This window comes from Telopea speciosissima, chromosome 5 (assembly GCF_018873765.1).
Source record: "Telopea speciosissima isolate NSW1024214 ecotype Mountain lineage chromosome 5, Tspe_v1, whole genome shotgun sequence".
Classification (NCBI taxonomy): domain Eukaryota; kingdom Viridiplantae; phylum Streptophyta; class Magnoliopsida; order Proteales; family Proteaceae; genus Telopea; species Telopea speciosissima.
Window position 1 is genome coordinate 10,750,954 of NC_057920.1, and position 18,191 is coordinate 10,769,144.

Genomic DNA, 18,191 nt, shown 5'->3' on the forward strand with positions numbered 1-18,191 from the left:
TCTGTTCGTAGGTTAATTATCCTTTCTTTGGGAAAGATCCAAAGCGAAACCAGATAAAATTTCACAAAAAAAAAATGAAACCAAATAAATTTTAAGGAAAAGGACTCTTGGAGTTATATTTTTCTTCTTCATTAGGCCAATATAAAATTTTCTCTATATTCGATTGGTTATAGCTAATATTTCAATGGGTAAGAAAACGGTACCTGGCCACCATGTCTTCATGGAAAAATGGAATTTCGTGGGGGTACAATAGTCATTCTTGGTGTCCCTATGTTTCAGTGCAGGAGCAACACACCGCATGCAGCCCAGGTTGCATTCTTTCTCCCTATTTCAATTAATGATAATGTTTTTCTTTGGTAAGAATTAATGATAATGTTAATTCATTGACAAGTCTTTATCTACTTATCTTTGTGTGATATGATCTAAATGTCTAAGGCCAACAACCATTGCTTAGCGAACTGGGTGATAGCACTGCTTGTCGAAGTAGCTATGGACCAGTCGATTTGGACCAAAACAGAAAAATATCCCATAAAATTCAATATTCCTTTATATTTATTTTAGGAAAAAATATTGTTAATTGGTCATGTGGTTCCTATGCCTAGACACATGAGTGTGTGAAAAGATCATTTAGCCCCCAATGAAATCGAAAATCCTTTCCAAACCAATGCTTCTATGTGCACTCTCACTGGTGCCCGTGCTGGTGCAGGGGCTACATGATCGATTATTCTCTTAACCCATATTAAAAAACACTAATAACTATCGATTTTGATTTGACTTTTGTAGATGAAACACTTTTTTAATTTGGTTTTGATCTGCCCGACATAATAATTTGAAAAATTGATTGAAACCAGACCAAACTGACCATTTGACACCCGTTGTACCTCACTATGTAATATCAACTATTGAATTCGGATCCATTTCCAATAGCTTGAAATGGAAACTGATTCTGATACCTATAACCTTGATAATAGCGGAAGTGAATGACAAAGATTTACATTTGCATATAGGAATCTTACTTGTTAGATCTAGAACATGTGAAACATATGCTATCTAATTCGAATTATATATCAATTAATCAATTAATTATAAAAAAGTAAGTAACTAATGATCTTATTAAACCCAAAAAAATGGTAGCTAATAATCTTGAGGGTTCTTAAAGATTTGACAAGTTCTAAATAATGAGAAAAAGAATTAGGACAATTGAGAGACATGGATTGAGAGCGATCCGTCAAGTTACACAAGTCAAGGATTTAAACGGATAATCAAAAATCCGCAGTCAATTCTCATTCATATCCATTTAGGGGGATCCATATTCAATCCATTTACATATTTATTTACACGCATATAGATCTTCTACGGCGACCTGCTCATAGCAGCCTGTGCGGCCCAGACAAAGTGTTGCGCACAATGTCCGCCTTACCCCTACTCAGGCAGGGATAAGGTAGACATTATGTGCGATATTCTATCTAGACCGCACAGGCCGCTATGAGCTGGGCGTCGTAGAAGATCACGATCCCTATTTACACAGTAAGTACTACATAGTAAGTAGAGGGAGCCAAAAGCTGAAAAGGACAATCTTCTCAAAAATTTTAAACAAAAAACAATAAATTTTTTTTTTTTCCTTCCTTTAAGCTCATAAACGCCGCTGGAGATGGTTGAGATTGTTTCCAACTTTAGCTATACTGAATTAATTGCCGCTGCTACTCCCAACTACCCAAATCAGAGAAACATGTTAAATTCCAAGAGCTATCCACCACTTTCTCTACCATTAATCTTTCTAGCTCCTCTCCTGATCTGAATGCTCTCTCATACACACATTCAGATTCTCTACATTGTTAATCAGAAAGAGCTAGCTAACTAGTTCCAGTGATCAAGTGACTCAGAAACACATTTGGGAAAGAATTAATGTCGATGTACACAGTGAAGGTAGAAGAATCGAGACCGGCGGGCGGAGGAAAACCTTCTGCAGGACCTGTCTATCGCTGTCTATACGCCAAGGATGGTCTCATGGAGTTGCCTGCCGACATTGAATCTCCTTGGGAGCTTTTCAGGTAACTAGCTAAACTAAACTAAGTACTACACAGATCAATAGTCTCCAAACAATGTTAAAGCTGAGTGTTGTGCACATGTGGAGATGTGATGTACCGGAGGATTTCTGGATTTCCAGTTCGATCCAGGCCATCCAAAGGGGAGCTTGTCCATATGGTGAGTTGTGGTGACGCACTACCAAATGTGCGATACACACCCCTGCCCGCTGTAGAGGAGCTTGATTCGATCCCTGCTGTAGTTGGATGCTCTCCCCTACCATCCTGCTATATTTTCAATTAAATGTACGCCCAGGCACATGGGGTGGGCACAATGACCACCTTGTCCCCCTGCACAAGCTGCCCATGTGCGTGGGCCTGCGCTGGCGGCACAGAACGTTCTCCCAATCGTCATTTATCTTCTCTTGGAAGAGTGTTTCTCTGAGCTGGCAGGGTGGGGAGCCAGCGATGGGGCTGGTGCGGCTGAATCGGTTTTGGTCTCGAAATGAGTGAGGCCAAAACCAAACCGTTAAAAACTTTGGTTTTCGGTTGGGTGTGATTTCAATTTTTTCGGAAAAGAAATGAGTGAGGCCGGTTGGGTTAAAAACTTTGGTTTTCACTTGAATTAAACATGGCCTCACTCATTTCTTTTCCGAAAAAATTGGCCTATGCAGGTCTCGAACCTGCGACCTTCGCGTTATTAGCACGACGCTCTAACCAACTGAGCTAATAGGCCATGTTTAATTTAAGTGAAAATACTCATAAAAATATTAAATAAATTTGTTTCCGCTCTGCATCTATCCATGTCCTCCCGACGATCGGCAACGGCATAACGCTAGCGCCGGGAACAGCAGCCTTTTTAAGTTCTGAGAAAAAAATTCTGCTAATTCCAAATTTCCAAATGACGAAAGTAAAATTTCAATGCCTGCCGATCGGATGTAGGCCTCACTCCACCTTCACTCTATCTGTAAACTCTACATCATTTTCTAAAGCATTTCAGCTCCCTCCCCTCTATTCAATTCATTGATAAAATCATATCTTTGTTTCCTTTAAACAATTTATAATTTTGGAACTCTTTTCTTATGCCTCTCAGCCATTCCGTTAAAAGGAACCGTGAAAACCAAATGCTGGGTCGCCGGAAGGTCTTTGATGGCAAGGTATAATTGGGTTTCTCCCTCTCTCTGTGCGTGTGTGTTTGTGGGTTCTCTACGATCAAAACAAATGTAACCAAATACAACTACCCAATGCTGCTCTGAACCCTACTGACTATTGACGATCAATGGAGAACGGATTTCAATTCTTTGAAGGAGAAGAAAAGAGTACTACATACTAAATACAGAAATTGAATTCACAGGCGGGTTCATACGTATGGTACACTTACCAGCATGTTTATGATCAAGCCATCAAAATTGGGTCTGCCATCAGAAGCCGCGACGTTAATCCCGTAAGCCACTTTGCTATAGTCCTCCTGTTTTGTTCCCAGTTCCCACCCACCAAGCAGCAGTTCTTACTAAGAGTGGTTCATGTGTTGGTAGGGAGGTCGTTGTGGCATATACGGATCCAACTGCCCTGAGTGGATAATAGCAATGGAGGTATACTTCTTCTGTTAATTGCTCATGAACTGTTATTTTTTGAAGATGTTCAGCTTTTATTCTTTAAATTGGGCCAACAATTATACATCTCTCTCATAGGATTTTTTTGATAATTTGGCCTTCAAGAAAAGAAAAAGACTATTAATTTATACAACACAAGCAGAGGTAAACTGGATGTATTGCCAAATTTACTGGAGTGTCTCCTACATCATATTATCTTTGATGCTAGTATGTAGCTCCAATGAAGTTAGTGAGAAGAGTCTTTCTAATGACAACTAAAGTAAATTGTGGTTCTTCCACAGGCTTGTAACAGCCACGGCATATATTATGTTCCTCTATATGACACCCTGGGTAGGCCGTCTTTCTTCGTCCTATTTCTTCTTTTTCCTTTGGGGACATTTATTCGTATATTTGATTTGATCATCTACTTGAAAGGGGGGAGGGGGATTAATCCAGCAATTTCATAATTGATTTGGTAGTTCTGCTTTCCTTTCAGGTGAGAATGCAGTGGAGTTCATTATCAACCATGCTGAAGTCTCGATTGTCTTTGTTCATGAGAACAAAATACAAGCAGTATGTTAATCGTCACAGTTTCTCATCTTGTCAAATGGAAAAGTATCCGCCAGAGATAACTGAAACCAACATACATATGTCTTGACTCCTTGTTCACATGAAAATTTTTGAAACTTGCATAGCTCTCCATATGATATTTGGGTCAGCTTTGATTGTAACCCTTTTCTGTCATTGAAATTTGGCTTCCCAACTTGGTTTCAGTGAATAGATTGCATATACTTCAACACTGATACAGTGAAATATAGATACCATTAAGTGCCGAGGTAACTAATAAGGATATTTTTATAATGCAAAAGGTAAGATTTCATCTGGAAAGATGAGGCGTCTTTTGAAGCATCGTTACACTTCAGACTTTGCACTGTTGAGGCTTCCAGGCCATATGGTTCCACATTTTCTTTAAATGGTTATCCTCCGACATTGCTGCTGAGAGGACTAATAAATGACACAGAGCTTCTCTACCTAGAAAAGTTAGGTTCTGTTAATCGTTTTGCTTTCTTTGTAAGAGGGCAGCACAGTATGGCCTATGAATTAATTTGTTGTTTATTCAGTTCTCCCTCTCTCTCTCTCTCACCCACACCCACACAATGTGTTCACACATGCATGCACACAGACACGGATGTACCCCCTCTCCCACACAATATAGCATTTATTTCCTTAAAATAAGTTCCTTTTTTTCTGTACTTAAAATATGTATGTGAGATGAAATGAAATTATATACTATTCGTGGGGTGATGGGCAGTTGCTGTTTGTGCAGATGCTTAGGTCCATTCAAAAATGCACTTCACATCTAAAAAGTAAGTCAATTTGCAATCTTCTGTCCAGCATCTGGGTGACTAATGATTTGAAGTGGTTACTATGTTTAGTTGCTGATAGAGTATCTCCTCTATCCAGCACTTGTCAGTTTTGGAAGGATTACTGATGCACAAAAGAAAGAAGCTGAACAAGTCGGAGTGTCAGGCTTCTCTTGGGAAGAATTTGCCTTAATTGTAATTGTTTGACATCTTATATTTATATTTCAAAATTTTGTAATTACAGTATTTAAGGTCTTTATACTTTCGTTTTGTTTCTATTGGTCTACCAGGAACTTTGGAGCTCAGGTTTTATATCTTATTGCAATGTCTACATCTGAACCTGGTCTACATTTTTTTTCTTCTTTGCAGGGAAGCAAGGACTGTAAACTTTCTCCAACAAAAAGGGGCGACATATGCACAATAATGTATACTAGTGGAACAACTGGAGACCCTAAAGGTGTTCTACTGACTAATGAGGCTATCATAGCTGAAGTGTTGTCTATGGATCAACTGATTCTAGAAACGGGGGAACCGGTAAAATAATTAACTCTGTATATTTCATAGTACATATTAATATGTTCATACTCTTAGCATCCTTGGAATTGATGGTGATATTAGAGCCCAAAAGCAAAAAGGTTCCATATTTCTTTTGGAAGTTTCACTGTTCACTGTTTAATTAAAGTATGTTTTCACTAACTATTAAAATATATGCCCTGTGTCCAAATTTATTAAGTATATTTTATGGATAGACAACTATATTAATAAACAAATCATTGCTATCTTTTACATATACACATCAGAAGACTAATGTATATCGTAATCTGCTCATCTCATTGAAGTCATGGCAACTTTTTGGAAATAAAACATATAAGATAGGGATTCATCCAGTGGGCATGCCTTGGCGCAACGGTTAAGTTGCACTATTGCACCTGTTGGTTGAAGGTTCAAAACTTGGAAAGGTAAGTCTGTGTATATCTGCCCCTCCCAGACACTGCAGTAGCAGGAGCCTTGTGCACTGGGACGCTCTTTTTTTTGTAAGATAGGGATTCATCCGCTGCTTGTTGACCTGGACATTTACTATATTGGTGGTAATTAGTCTACATCATCTATTCATAGCAGCATATGAGTTGTTTAGACAAGGACCTTTTGTGCCCCATGTCCAACATGGCTCATGCTGCATAAATTGTGACCCCTTTTTTTTTTTTGACAACTAATTTTATTCAAGGAAACAGCTTCTCCACGAAGCAGGGATAAGGCTGCGCACATCTGCCCCTCCCCAGACCCTGCAGTAGCGGGAGCCTCGTGCACTGGGACGCCCTTATAACTTTTTTCATAAAACATGTTGGACTCTGACACTGTAGAGATTTTAAGTGCAAGTGTTTTTGAAGATTCCAATATATTATATATCTCTAGGACCCTTTGAATAGTATATTTAGTTCAATGCATGCCCCCTTAGCAATCATGTGCTGCATTCGTTGAGAACTTAACAATCATACAGTCAAAAATCATGCTGAACCTGCCTATAGGTAGCTTCAGGGTCTCAAAATTCTCACCCTTCTGGCAAGAAATTATTTAGAGTTTAAGGGGGTAGTGACATGCCTGATATGTAAGAGTAATGAATATATTATATTGTTTTGTAAAAGCTATAGATGGACTATTTTGACCTTGTATTAGTTAGTTCTCTCTTGGGGTTTCTCTGCTTTCCTCATTGAAGTTCTCTCTATCAAAAAGAAAATGAGAAATGCGTGTCCTGTGAATGATAATTGATCTTTACCCCCTCTCCCCCCCCCCCCCCAAAAAAAAAAAAAAAAAGAGTGATAATTGATCATCCTAAACCTTCAAAGCTTATTATGGTTATCTCTGTAGCAAAAAATCTTCTTGATATGTTTAGAATTCACATAATAGTAAACTTTAATGCGAGTGATGTGACTCACTTAATTAAAGGGATGCATGAGTTTGTGTTGGGCCAACTGCTTTGACCATGGGGAGAGAAAAGATCTTGGCTGGATATGGTGTATTTTATTTTCTATGTATATTGAATGGATCATCCTTCTAGTAATCAATGGTAGTTGTATTGCTTGAGGTGTTAGCCTCCTAGCAGCAGTGGCAGAAACCTAGAATGAAATAAAGGAAGAATTCTCTCCACTTTCAGGTGACAGAAGAAGACACATATTTTTCGTTCCTCCCATTGGCTCATGTATTTGATCAGATAGTTGAAACTTTTTGCATCTACAGGGGTGCTTCCATAGGATTTTGGCAAGGGGTATTTTTTTAACCCATTTTTTATTGTATTGAACTCTTTTTTTCTTTCTGTTTGGAGTCAGGCTTAGCTTTCAGATAATCTTGGATTTCATTTACAGGATGTCAGGTATTTATTTGAAGACATTCAGGAACTGAAGCCAACAATATTCTGTGGGGTACCTCGAGTATTTGACCGTCTATACTCAGGTTTGAATCTTATTAGCGAGGTTTAACCTTGTTTGATTTCTTTCGTTCTAAAAACTGCTTCTACAATTCCTATGTGAAGGTATTCTTGCTAAAATTTCATCGGGAGGAGCACTGAAGAAGGGGTTATACCAATGGGCTTACAGCTAGTATGTTGAATAGTAAATTCCTTTGTTGCTGATATACAATCTTCATTTTTTTACTATATCTTTCCTTTTAATTATTAATAATTTGTTAACAGCAAGTTGAAAAATTTGAAGAATGGACTGAAACAACATGAAGCAGCACCTCTCTTTGACAGGCTAGTCTTTGAAAAAGTTTGTATCTCTATTCACTCCTTTTTCCCTTTGAGGAGTTTTATTATCCATGTTTGATGAGGCCCTTCATGTTAACTAAATGTGTAGATCAAGCAAGCACTAGGGGGTCGAGTTCATACCATCATATCTGGAGCAGCACCATTACCTCTACAAGTGGAAGAGTTTCTGAGAGTAACTAGCTGCAGTGTCTTGTCACAAGGATATGGTATGGTATATTGAGAAAAGTTCTGCTTTGGGGCATCTAAGAAACTAGTTTGACTCCTGCTTGCTTTATAGTAATGCACCTCAATCAATTTACTTGCTTCCCTCAACTGTTATTTAAATACCAGGTCTTACAGAAAGTTGTGGGGGATGTTTTGCTTCTGTAGCAAATGTGTTTTCTATGATTGGAACAGTGGGGGTTCCCATGACAACCATCGAAGCAAGACTTGAGTCAGTGCCTGAGATGGGATATGATGCACTGTCCATAATGCCACGTGGAGAAATTTGCCTGAGGGGAAGAACCTTATTCTCTGGTTACTACAAGCGACAGGATCTGACAGATGATGTAATGGTGGATGGGTGGTTTCATACAGGTAAAAATTCTTACAGGAAGACCCCCTAGAAGTGATCATCAAACAAGCCAAAATCAAAAGGATCTTACTTTAGCTTCATACTAGATTTTGCAACTTCTTTACTGGAAATTTTGTTTAATGGAACTTACTTTTTCATTGAGGCCTTGAGAAATGAAAATTATGTGGTTTCACTTGAAATTAGAAGCGAGGGGGGGGGGGGTGGGAAATGTGAGGCAATTGTGAGAAGTCTCAGGAAACAGACAATGAAATGCCCAAAACATGAAAATTTTCTAGGAATAACGCATCTCAATGGAATACAGTTTTGCACATTTCCCTGTGCTGTTTTCCACTCATTTCTGCTGGCACTTCCTGCAGGCTGCATTTCCAGGAGTTTACATATACTTTCTCATTCTTTTCATTGCGTAAAAACTTTGGTTTCTATTTCTGATGTTGTTCCTAACTTTCATGGACACTTCTAGAAGGATAAAGAATCCATTTTGTACAGATCTTGGATCCATAAACTCATCAAGCGACACTTCTCCATTGTTCTTTTTTGCATTATAAACCCATCTTTACCTGTTGAAAGCTTCTACATTGCAAAGATTATATTTATATTTTGTGTCTCCTTGGGTAAAGAAAAAAAAAAGATAACCCATTGTTTAACAATAAATGCTCTCCAAGCCACTTCTTTTGCCGAGTGAGACTCTTAACAATCATCAGGGACTGGTTTGAGTCTGTATCCATGCAAAATGACTCACACCATTTTCCTCTTCAGCATCATATTTGCAACTTCTTGTCAAGAATGGGGATAGTTTTGCTGATATTCTTTATGATATTTACACTTATCAGCTGCTTGCAGGTGACATTGGAGAATGGCAGCCTAACGGGGCAATGAAAATCATTGACAGGAAAAAGAATATTTTTAAGCTGTCCCAAGGGGAATATGTTGCGGTGGAGAACATCGAAAATGCATATGGCCAATGCCCTCTTGTCACATCGGTATGACACCAGACCAATCATAGACTTACTACAGTAGTAAAATGATATAGAAAAGCACATGCACTTCGATACATGAGGCATTGTGATATATCATCCTGTTAATGGATTATCCCCAACATGTTCAAACGTCATCCACTGCTTGTATGTTCTTGTGTGATATTCCTGATGAGGCAGCTATCTGTGAATAGTGGTCCTCCTGTTCCTCTGGAATATGGTGCAAGGTCTTATAGGATGGAGCATGCTGGTGTGAATCCAGTTAAGATGGATACCGAAATATTATCTACTCATAATTACTCTTGATCTTTATGTTTCTCTGCTTGCCTGTACTTGCACATTGTATTTGACACCTTGCCGAAGTTCTTTCATTCTACTTGGTCTACTCTCTGTCTAATTTGGAATGGTGCACAGATTTGGGTCTATGGGAACAGCTTTGAGTCCTTCCTTGTGGCTGTGGTGGTCCCTGAAAGAAAAGCAGTTGAAGATTGGGCAGCAATCCACAATGAGACTGGAGATTTCAAATCATTATGCGAAAAACCAAAAGCAAGGAAGTATTTTCTAGACGAGCTCAACAAAACTGGTCAGAAATCTAATGTATGTTGATAATGCCTTTTTCCAAGTTGCTGAGTAACTCAAAAGCTTAAGTATATTCTCTTCTAATATGGTAGCTGTTGGTACAGCTTAGGGGTTTTGAGATGCTAAAGGCAATTCATTTGGAGCCAAATCCTTTTGACACTGAGAGGGATTTGATAACCCCGACATTCAAACTGAGAAGGCCTCAGCTACTTAAGTACTACAGGGTATGTCTTATCATGTCTTATTCCTTTTTTCTTCTCCCTTGTAATCAATCGTTTCTCCTTTCCCCTTGTTTTCTGCGACTTTGTGCCTGTGGATACCCCCTCCATATTAACCTAAAATGCTCATGTTATCCATAAATTTCTGTTAGAAAAAATTTAGTAGAACCGTCTACTCTGAGGCATCATGACAGCAACCATCTCACTGTATATTAACTGAATTTTTCCTTCAATTTTTTTTAACTTCCTGTGAAAATTTGCATAAAAGGTGGGTGGTTCATGCCATTTCTATACATGAAAAGAAGAAAGGGAGTCTTCTTATTCCTTTTTTTCCTCCTCCCTTGATATGTGGAATATATGAACACAAGGATGGGTCCTTATAATAGAGGAACCCAGGCCACTTATTGATCAAATTTCAACCCTAAATAAGCACTGGAAGTGGTTGAAACCTAAAAGTGAGTTTGGAGTTTTGATGTAATTACAAGAATGCATTTTCATTAATGGAATATTCTATCTATTGACATTCTAATAATTTTCTGTCACTTTTAAGACTCTTCCCCTACTTGTTGGGCCTGAGATTTGACCCCTGATATCGGTCCAACCATGTTTGCCATGCGGCAAAGGAGCAGGACCTTGTGTTAAATACAAATTTCACAAACACTTGGATGAATAATCCATAAAATGTAGGACATTACTGCTTCTATTGGTTCTGTTTTATGCTTTTAATGATGTTCATACTGACATTGTTTGCAGGAATGTATTGATCAACTGTATAATGAAGCCAAGGGAACAAAAATATGAGTACTGTCTGTGTGTGATAGATGTGAAAGCAAAGATTTGTTACCCAAAGCAACTTTGGATGCTGGCTTATTTTCATCCTCATGTAAAAATAATGCTATTTATCTTTGTTTCTCCCCCCCCCCCCCCCCTTCCCCTTCCCCTTCCCCTTTTTTTTTCCCTCTCAAGGGAAATTTATATGAAGCAATGAGCAATCAATATGCTATTTTCTAAACATGGAAGGACATAAACAAGGAAAACCAGTATTTAGCCTCATAGCTAACTGGTATTCTTTAACCATGGATATGTTGTGGGAAGGTCTTATAGATGGTGAATGGCACAAAGGCTTAATGTGAAAACAATGACTTTGCATCCTTTGAGGAAAATCCCTAACCATTTTCTCAAAATTTGACAAGTTACCACCTAGGTTAGGGTTTAGGAATCGTGAATAAAATTTGATTCCATTTTGAAATCGGTTAGACCGAGAGATTGGTTTGTGTTAGGTTGTGGGTCTAGGAAGGGGTTAGTCATTTTTCACTGTTAAATCAGTCTTCGAGTATTTACTCGATACTTTATTTTTTATTTTTTTTAAAATCAAATAGGACTGGACGCTGATTAGGTCTAGACCATTAGGTTTGGGTCAATTGTTGGAGTTCGGTTCCTCTGCACAAACCAACAGGTAAACGTACATGTGAGAGCCAACCACAAGGGGAGGAGGGGTATTCATGGAAACAAAATTAAAATGTGATTGACTCTCACATGTTGGTACGTGCAGATGATCCATTCTCCAATTTTGTTAGGCCAAAGGGAACTTTTTTTTTTTTTTTTTAAGTAACGTTAAATTAATACATGTCTAAATTCATATAATTTTGGTGCGTTGAAAAGGTCTTTCTGAATTCTTTTAAATGACATAAAAACAATTTTTTAACCAAAAACTAATTAAAAATCTTTCTGAAAGTGAGTCCCATTAGGTCGAAAATAGGATCTTTTATGAGATAGTGCTCAACTAAAGTAGTTTTTAATTTATTTTGATATACAAGAATTTCCATTTCTACAACTCATCTAACTTAAAATTTGGTCAAAATCCAAGGTCATTTAAAGGACTTCTTGGCCACACGGCCCATCAGCGGTATTTTGGTGAATTTTTAGACTTCTTCTTCCCATCCATCACCTCCAGATGGTTCCAAAAGTTAGTTGGGAATTGGGACACCACACGACCTCCTGAGTCCTGAGGCTTAAAATGAGACCCCTAATGCTATTCTAGGATACCCATAAGAAGTTGTAATCTTATTTTTTTGCCCTTTTAAGATAATATATAAGTTTTCTTTTTAAAGAGGGTAAATTCTATCATTTTACATACATATTGTGTTAAATAATTTTTAATGAAAACTCTTTTTTACCTTCGAATAACTTTTGGAAATCAGACAAAACGCAATTAAATAATTTCGGTGACACCAAACTGCAAATTTTTTCCCCTCATTTTTCTTAAATTCTCTATATAGGATTCTTTTGTTTTCTAAAGGTATTTAAACATGTACAGTTTATACTTTAAACTATATAACTGAAACAGTACAATTTTTTATTTATTTTTTTGGGCCCATGAGCCATGCAAACCATGTAGTAAAACAACTTGGCTAGCTACCACCCACCTTCTGTTCCACCATAGAGAGTCTTGAGAGAAGGAAAATAGAAGCTGAAGAAACTAGTACAGCCCCAGCAAAACAGGCAAGATCCAGCCCAGTAACCAATGGTATGTTCTTGAACTTCTCCAATACACCCCCGTGGAGTATCATCAGCACTGCATGCCCTAGTTTTGATTTTTCCTGAGATATTGACTGCATCTCCACCCAAGCTGGGAGCATCTGGCAATAAACACACCTAATCAATAAGCTCAATAATAGATGCATCTGTAGATTTATAAACATTTCTTTTGTTTTTTTCCCCCTAGGTATTTTCATTAGAAATTTTATTTTTGGGTATATTTTACATTAATTTTCTAGTCCAGTGGTGAGTAAAAAAGTCTAGTAAAATTTTGACTGTTTATATTTTGGTGAATTTCCCCTATTGATGTGTATACTTCCATGACTAAACATGAATTCTTTTATATATCCATTTTCTTTCAACAATTCCTGAATTTTAAACATTTTTCTACATTATGCTATGAATATTGATAGCACACATGTGGGAATTTAGATCTTTTTCGATATCAGACGCACACTAGAGTTGCCAAGCCCTGGTTTTGATACCACTTGTTGGGACTCAAGTAGAATTCATCATTAGTAGGCTAGAAATTAAGGAGAGAGTGCCCAAATCCCCGTAAGTTTTCATATCAAACTATTCACATTCGATATGGAATCAATTGCTTTCCATGAAACCCACCCAAGAAATTTGATCGTATACAATTTTAATGACCAAGACAGTACACTAACATGAAGGTGATAGAGCCCAAAAAAGTTGGATTGAGGAATCAGTTCTGTGCCCCCTCTCTTCATACCCTTGGAACCAACAAAGAAAACATATAATCCAGTCCCAAAAATAAGCATGGCAGTTCCTAGAAGAAACATATCTGCAAAAGAAAAAAAATAATTCATATCATTACTTCTTAAAGACCAAAAATCCCAACAATCAAAATTAATGTGTTCTGGTTCTATTGAAAAAGAGAAAGTGAGGTGGGAGAGGAACATATATACCTATGGCCTCAATAAGTAGCTCAACCACATGTCCTTGATCTGAGTTTTGTAGCATCTTATGAAAATAATTGAAATATGATTCTAGAATTAGGAAGCAACCCTGCATTAATTTCAGTATTAAATGAAAAAAAAAAAAAAACAGTTTTAAGGAAGCAAGCCTGCAATTAATATTAATCTGGTTTAAGAATTTCTACAGTAGTAATTCAAATCCAGCTACCACCTCAAAGAAACACAAGATTGAGCCCAACAATGATCCAGAAACTGCAAACAATGTGAAAAACCTGCAATCAATGAATACCTGCAATGGTAGATCAAGCTTAAGATATGAACATAACTAGAAAGTGAAGTAATAAAGCCATAAAGGTTATTAAACATGAAAATAAAGGTACACCTACCCTCTCCAAGAGCATCTCAACCTTAAGTCTCCATGATTTCCTTTTCAAATCCGGCCTTAAGATCCTAATTAGATCTGTTTCTGTAATTTTTGCAGAAATCATGCTTTCAGAAGTCACTGATGCTTTCAATGCAGCAACTACAGATGACTTCCTCTGACAGTGATTATTATTAGTTGAAAAACATCTCGGCAATGTTGAGAAGGAAGAACTACCCAAGTTAAGGTAAGAAGAAGATGAAGGAAAATAAAAATGGTGAGAAGGCTTAGAGTTGTGAAGCATTAATCTACTAACTCCTGCCATTGATGAGATTTAGTTGGTGTTATTGTTAGCTGAGTCTTTATATTATATAGTGTGCTGAGGCTGAGGAATACGGTAGATGTGAAGTGCACAAATAGACTGTCTTTTTCTCTTCTCTTTTCTTGAAGAGAGCTCTCACAGAAAAATTATCTCCTCCAATTCCCTGCCCGGCCCAGTTCCTCAGTTCCTCTAATAGGGGGAGGTGGATCTTGCCCGGGCAGGGGTAAGGTGGTCATTCCAGCCCCCTTTGTTAGAGGAACTGGGGAACTGGGCTGGGCACGGAATTAGAGGAGATAAAGATCCGCTCTCATGTTGGAAAATTATCTCCTTTAATTCTCTGCCTAGCCCAATTCTCCAGTGCCTCTAATAAAGAGTGGACCCCACCCGGGGCAGAGGTAAGGTGACCTTCTTGTTAGAGGCACTAGGTAACTGGCCGGGCAGGAAACAGAAGGGGATAAAGTACTCTGGCTTTGAAGCTGAATGTGTTCATGGAAATGTTTGGGCCGAACACGTGTCTGTCTAGAGTCTAGACGTATATTTTTTTCTAAGTGGGATGTTGTTGCCAATCGTTAATTTTCTAATTGAGAGTTGGTGAGTTGCAGAGAGGACAGAGGAAGAATCCTAAACAAAATTTCAATCCTTTGGGTTTGAAGAATTGATGGTTTGATGTGAAGGGCAGGGAAGGTTTCACCGTTCGTGAAAAAAGAATGAGAAAGTAGAGCTTTCCTTTCTAGTTTCCATCCTACTTTTTTTGGTTTTTCTGTCACAATTCATAGTTACACTAGAAAACAGGCTAAGGTCACTGCTGATCTTTAAGCTCAAATTAAAAATTTTGCTCTTTTTAATTCGATTTAAGTGAATGCCATTCTGGCCGTCTGATGTTTAATGGATCTCTCATACTGACCACATGTAAATTTCTAAACTATTTCTTAGATCTTTTAGATTAGAAAAAAGATTTATTTTAATTTCAGATTTTGAAAGCTGGGTGGTGACCCTTAACTAAATTCTGGAATAGACAAATGAAGCAAACGAGGAAGCTTGAAAGAATACATGCTCTTGTTGTCCAAATTGATGTACTAAATTCAAAAGATAAATTAAAAGAGAAAAAGAACTTTGTCTGGGAGAGTGTGGTCTACACCAGCACTCCCATGAGTCTATCTCTCTCATCCCATATGAAAAGACACTTATGCCCCCCTAGTTTTGAGAAGGAGAGAGGTAGACACATGAGAGTGTTCGTGTAGGTCACACTCCCAGATAGAAAACTACTTCCTAAAAAACAAATGTCAGTATGATTCAATAATCTCTTTTTGAGAGAAAAGGAGAACATCTGGATGCATAAATTTAAACCTTACATTTAACATTATGATTCAAGTTAATAAAAAAAGGGAAAATGATCTCTACTTGATGGTGTTTCCTATGCCCTCTCAGGGCACCATAAAATGATGCCTCTGACCCCTATATAGATACCCAAGCATGCTCCCCCATTGGCCCAAACGCTTGTGTAATGAAATGTTTCATAAAAAAAAAGGCACCAAAGAAATGTCCAAAATCTATTAACCCTTCCAGGTCCCATAGACCCCTAGAACTGATTTGGGTTATTCTCTTGAGGGGTTAAGAATAGAGTGTCAAACAAATATTAGTCCACATTACGAGACCTACCAACACATTCAATAGATCGGTTAGTAAACGGTCTGGTGTTGGATCTAGCCCGATATTGGACCGATCTATTTGTAAACAGTCTGGTGTTGGGTCTAGTTCATGCAAAGATTGATTAGCACAGTTAACCGATCATTTAAGCCCATTTATGGTCTACTTATAAATTGATTGTAGCCGATTAAGCATAGCCATTGAAGCACAATTATGGGTCTTACCTTTAATTAGTAGGGGAAGGGGAAGTAATAACCTAACCTTAAATTCTTGTGTTTGCATATCCCAACTAGAAGGAAAACACTCTCTACACCAAGTCATAAATCAAATTAGGTTAGATTTACCAAAAAAAAAAAAAATTATGGAAAATTGCCTAGATCTCCTAGATTAGAAAAAGAATTAAAAAATATTATTATTATTTTTTTTGATAAAACAAAAACTAGTTAATCAAAAGAAGTCCAACATACATCGTTCAGCATAATTAGAAATCCTGGCATGTGTTGCCAAGGAATGTGCAGGCGAAATGAAAGATCTAGGTTGTTTTATAATAGTTACAGACCCAAATAAAGAAAATAAAGATTGTATATCAAAAAGTAAATGAAAAAAATCCCAAGGCCAAGGGTGTTTTTCTGGATCCATCAGCCAACTCTGCACTTCTTTTGAATCGGTCCAAATGATCAGGTTCCTGCATTTCAGATGTAGTGCCTTTTCGATTCCTTCTTTGATTCCTCGGAGATCCGTTTCCTGGGGTGATCCTGTAAATCCAGAATTCATACAACAATCCACAATTTCATGTTATGAATAACAAAGGCTCCCCAACCTCCCTTCTTAGTGAAGGTATCAAAACTTCCATCAGAGATGATCAAGCTGCAATGTGTTGTATTTTGATTTAGACAGACATCAATGGTAGGCTTAGTATCTTCCTATGTAGAAACCTCATCTCTGGTTGCAGTTAGGTCAAGATTCCCCTCCTAAAGAAGCTTATTGTCCCTAATCCAAATTAAAAATATTCTGCATGATTGAGTTGGGGCAGTAATTGTTCCCTTGGAAAACAACTCCATTCCTACTCTGCCAAATGAAGTACAAGGTTCTGGATTCTATCCACCTCAGATTTAGATATGGTGGAGATAAGTAGAGTAAGTGCTTTGATGAAACTTTCACCACGAATGAGCTCAATTCGCGGCCTAAGTGGTCCAGCAACCCAAATCGTTTTGATTTTGATATAGTTGCACGAAAGGAAAAGATGCCATGGTGTTTCAGGTTCAATGTGGCAAAGGGGACAAGAGGTATATTCTACCTGTAGCCATTTGAGATTTGCTCTAGTTGGGACACCATCACTTAACACCTTCCAAAGGAATAATAGGAATAATTTGAATTTAGGATAAACACCCAGTTTCCAAATAATCAGTGCATTTCCCAACATCATCTTCAATTAATATTTCAATACATAATTTTGCTCATTGTGCCAGCCATTATCACCTATGAAGAGGTTTCTTGTGGTTTTATGTGCCTAATGAGCTCAATCTAATATATGGCTGATAGATTGAACCACCTTAATATGGGATAGATTAAAAAAAATTTATTTAACATGTTCCATCAACTCTCTGTAGCTTTTGGAATATCAATTAAATAAAAATCCTCTTTGGCACAGAATGAACAGAATGAAACCAATTGAAATGGATAAAAATCCTCTTTGGCACAAGATCTGAAGGTGCAATGGCAATGCAACCTCCGGTTGAACGCCACATGGCAACTACAAATCGTACAACTCAAATAATTTTAAATGTCTGCAGAATCAAATGGGTTTCATGAATACCCAAATCCCCTTCAAAATCAAAGCTTTCACCTGGCCTCTTCTGCAATCAAAACTCGAAAGACAAGTACATGCTGAATAGCATGAGGTTACCAATGCAGAGAGTAGGACTGGGAATTGTAATGGCAAAGCAACAATATTTGAAGGAGGAGATAGATTCGAACAGTAATAATGGAATTACAGGTTTATTTTAGGGCTTCAGTTTGTTTTTTTAGGGCGTCAATTTGATTAGGAGAAAATTGCAAAATAAAAAAAGAAATCGATGATGAAAAACAGAGTATTTTTTTAAGATGAAAGTATGTGACGAGGAATACAAAGAATGGAACTAAGAATGAAGAGGACTAAATTATTTTTAGCAATTTCATAGATCTTTCAATATAATACTACGAGTTCAATTTCTCCACATTGTACCTACCAGAAAATTATGATTACTTAAAATCCAAACTGGATAAAATATAAAGACAGAATGTTGAGATCTGAGATCTG

General features: G+C 37.6%; 2 protein-coding genes and 1 non-coding gene across 4 annotated transcripts; 1 reads left to right on the plus strand and 2 right to left on the minus strand.

Moving 5' to 3' along the window:
- The first annotated feature begins 1,875 nt into the window (after positions 1-1,875).
- LOC122662495 (probable CoA ligase CCL6) lies at positions 1,876-10,969 on the plus strand. Of its 2 annotated transcripts, none has more exons than XM_043858146.1 (19): positions 1,876-2,051; positions 3,118-3,181; positions 3,379-3,468; positions 3,560-3,616; positions 3,919-3,967; positions 4,113-4,189; positions 4,944-4,983; positions 5,081-5,175; positions 5,350-5,514; positions 7,133-7,243; positions 7,341-7,428; positions 7,508-7,574; positions 7,667-7,742; positions 7,830-7,947; positions 8,072-8,317; positions 9,156-9,295; positions 9,704-9,886; positions 9,973-10,092; positions 10,840-10,969. In XM_043858146.1, exons 1-19 carry the CDS (start codon positions 1,906-1,908, stop codon positions 10,885-10,887), a joined length of 1,980 nt encoding a protein of 659 aa, XP_043714081.1. In that variant the 5' UTR covers positions 1,876-1,905; the 3' UTR covers positions 10,888-10,969. The 2 variants fall into 2 exon arrangements, with proteins under 2 accessions (XP_043714081.1, XP_043714082.1); XM_043858147.1 differs by having other exon boundaries at positions 5,350-5,510; positions 7,129-7,243.
- On the minus strand, positions 2,687-2,760 carry TRNAI-AAU. The gene has a single exon. It is a non-coding gene; the product is annotated as a tRNA-Ile (tRNA).
- A 1,488-nt stretch (positions 10,970-12,457) lies between the features above and the next one.
- Positions 12,458-14,248, minus strand: LOC122661866. The gene is made up of 5 exons (XM_043857375.1): positions 13,949-14,248; positions 13,774-13,851; positions 13,554-13,653; positions 13,293-13,429; positions 12,458-12,725 (listed from the first exon to the last, which is right to left on the minus strand). Exons 1-5 carry the CDS (start codon positions 14,246-14,248, stop codon positions 12,498-12,500), a joined length of 843 nt encoding a protein of 280 aa, XP_043713310.1. The 3' UTR covers positions 12,458-12,497.
- Between the last annotated feature and the right edge of the window lie 3,943 nt (positions 14,249-18,191).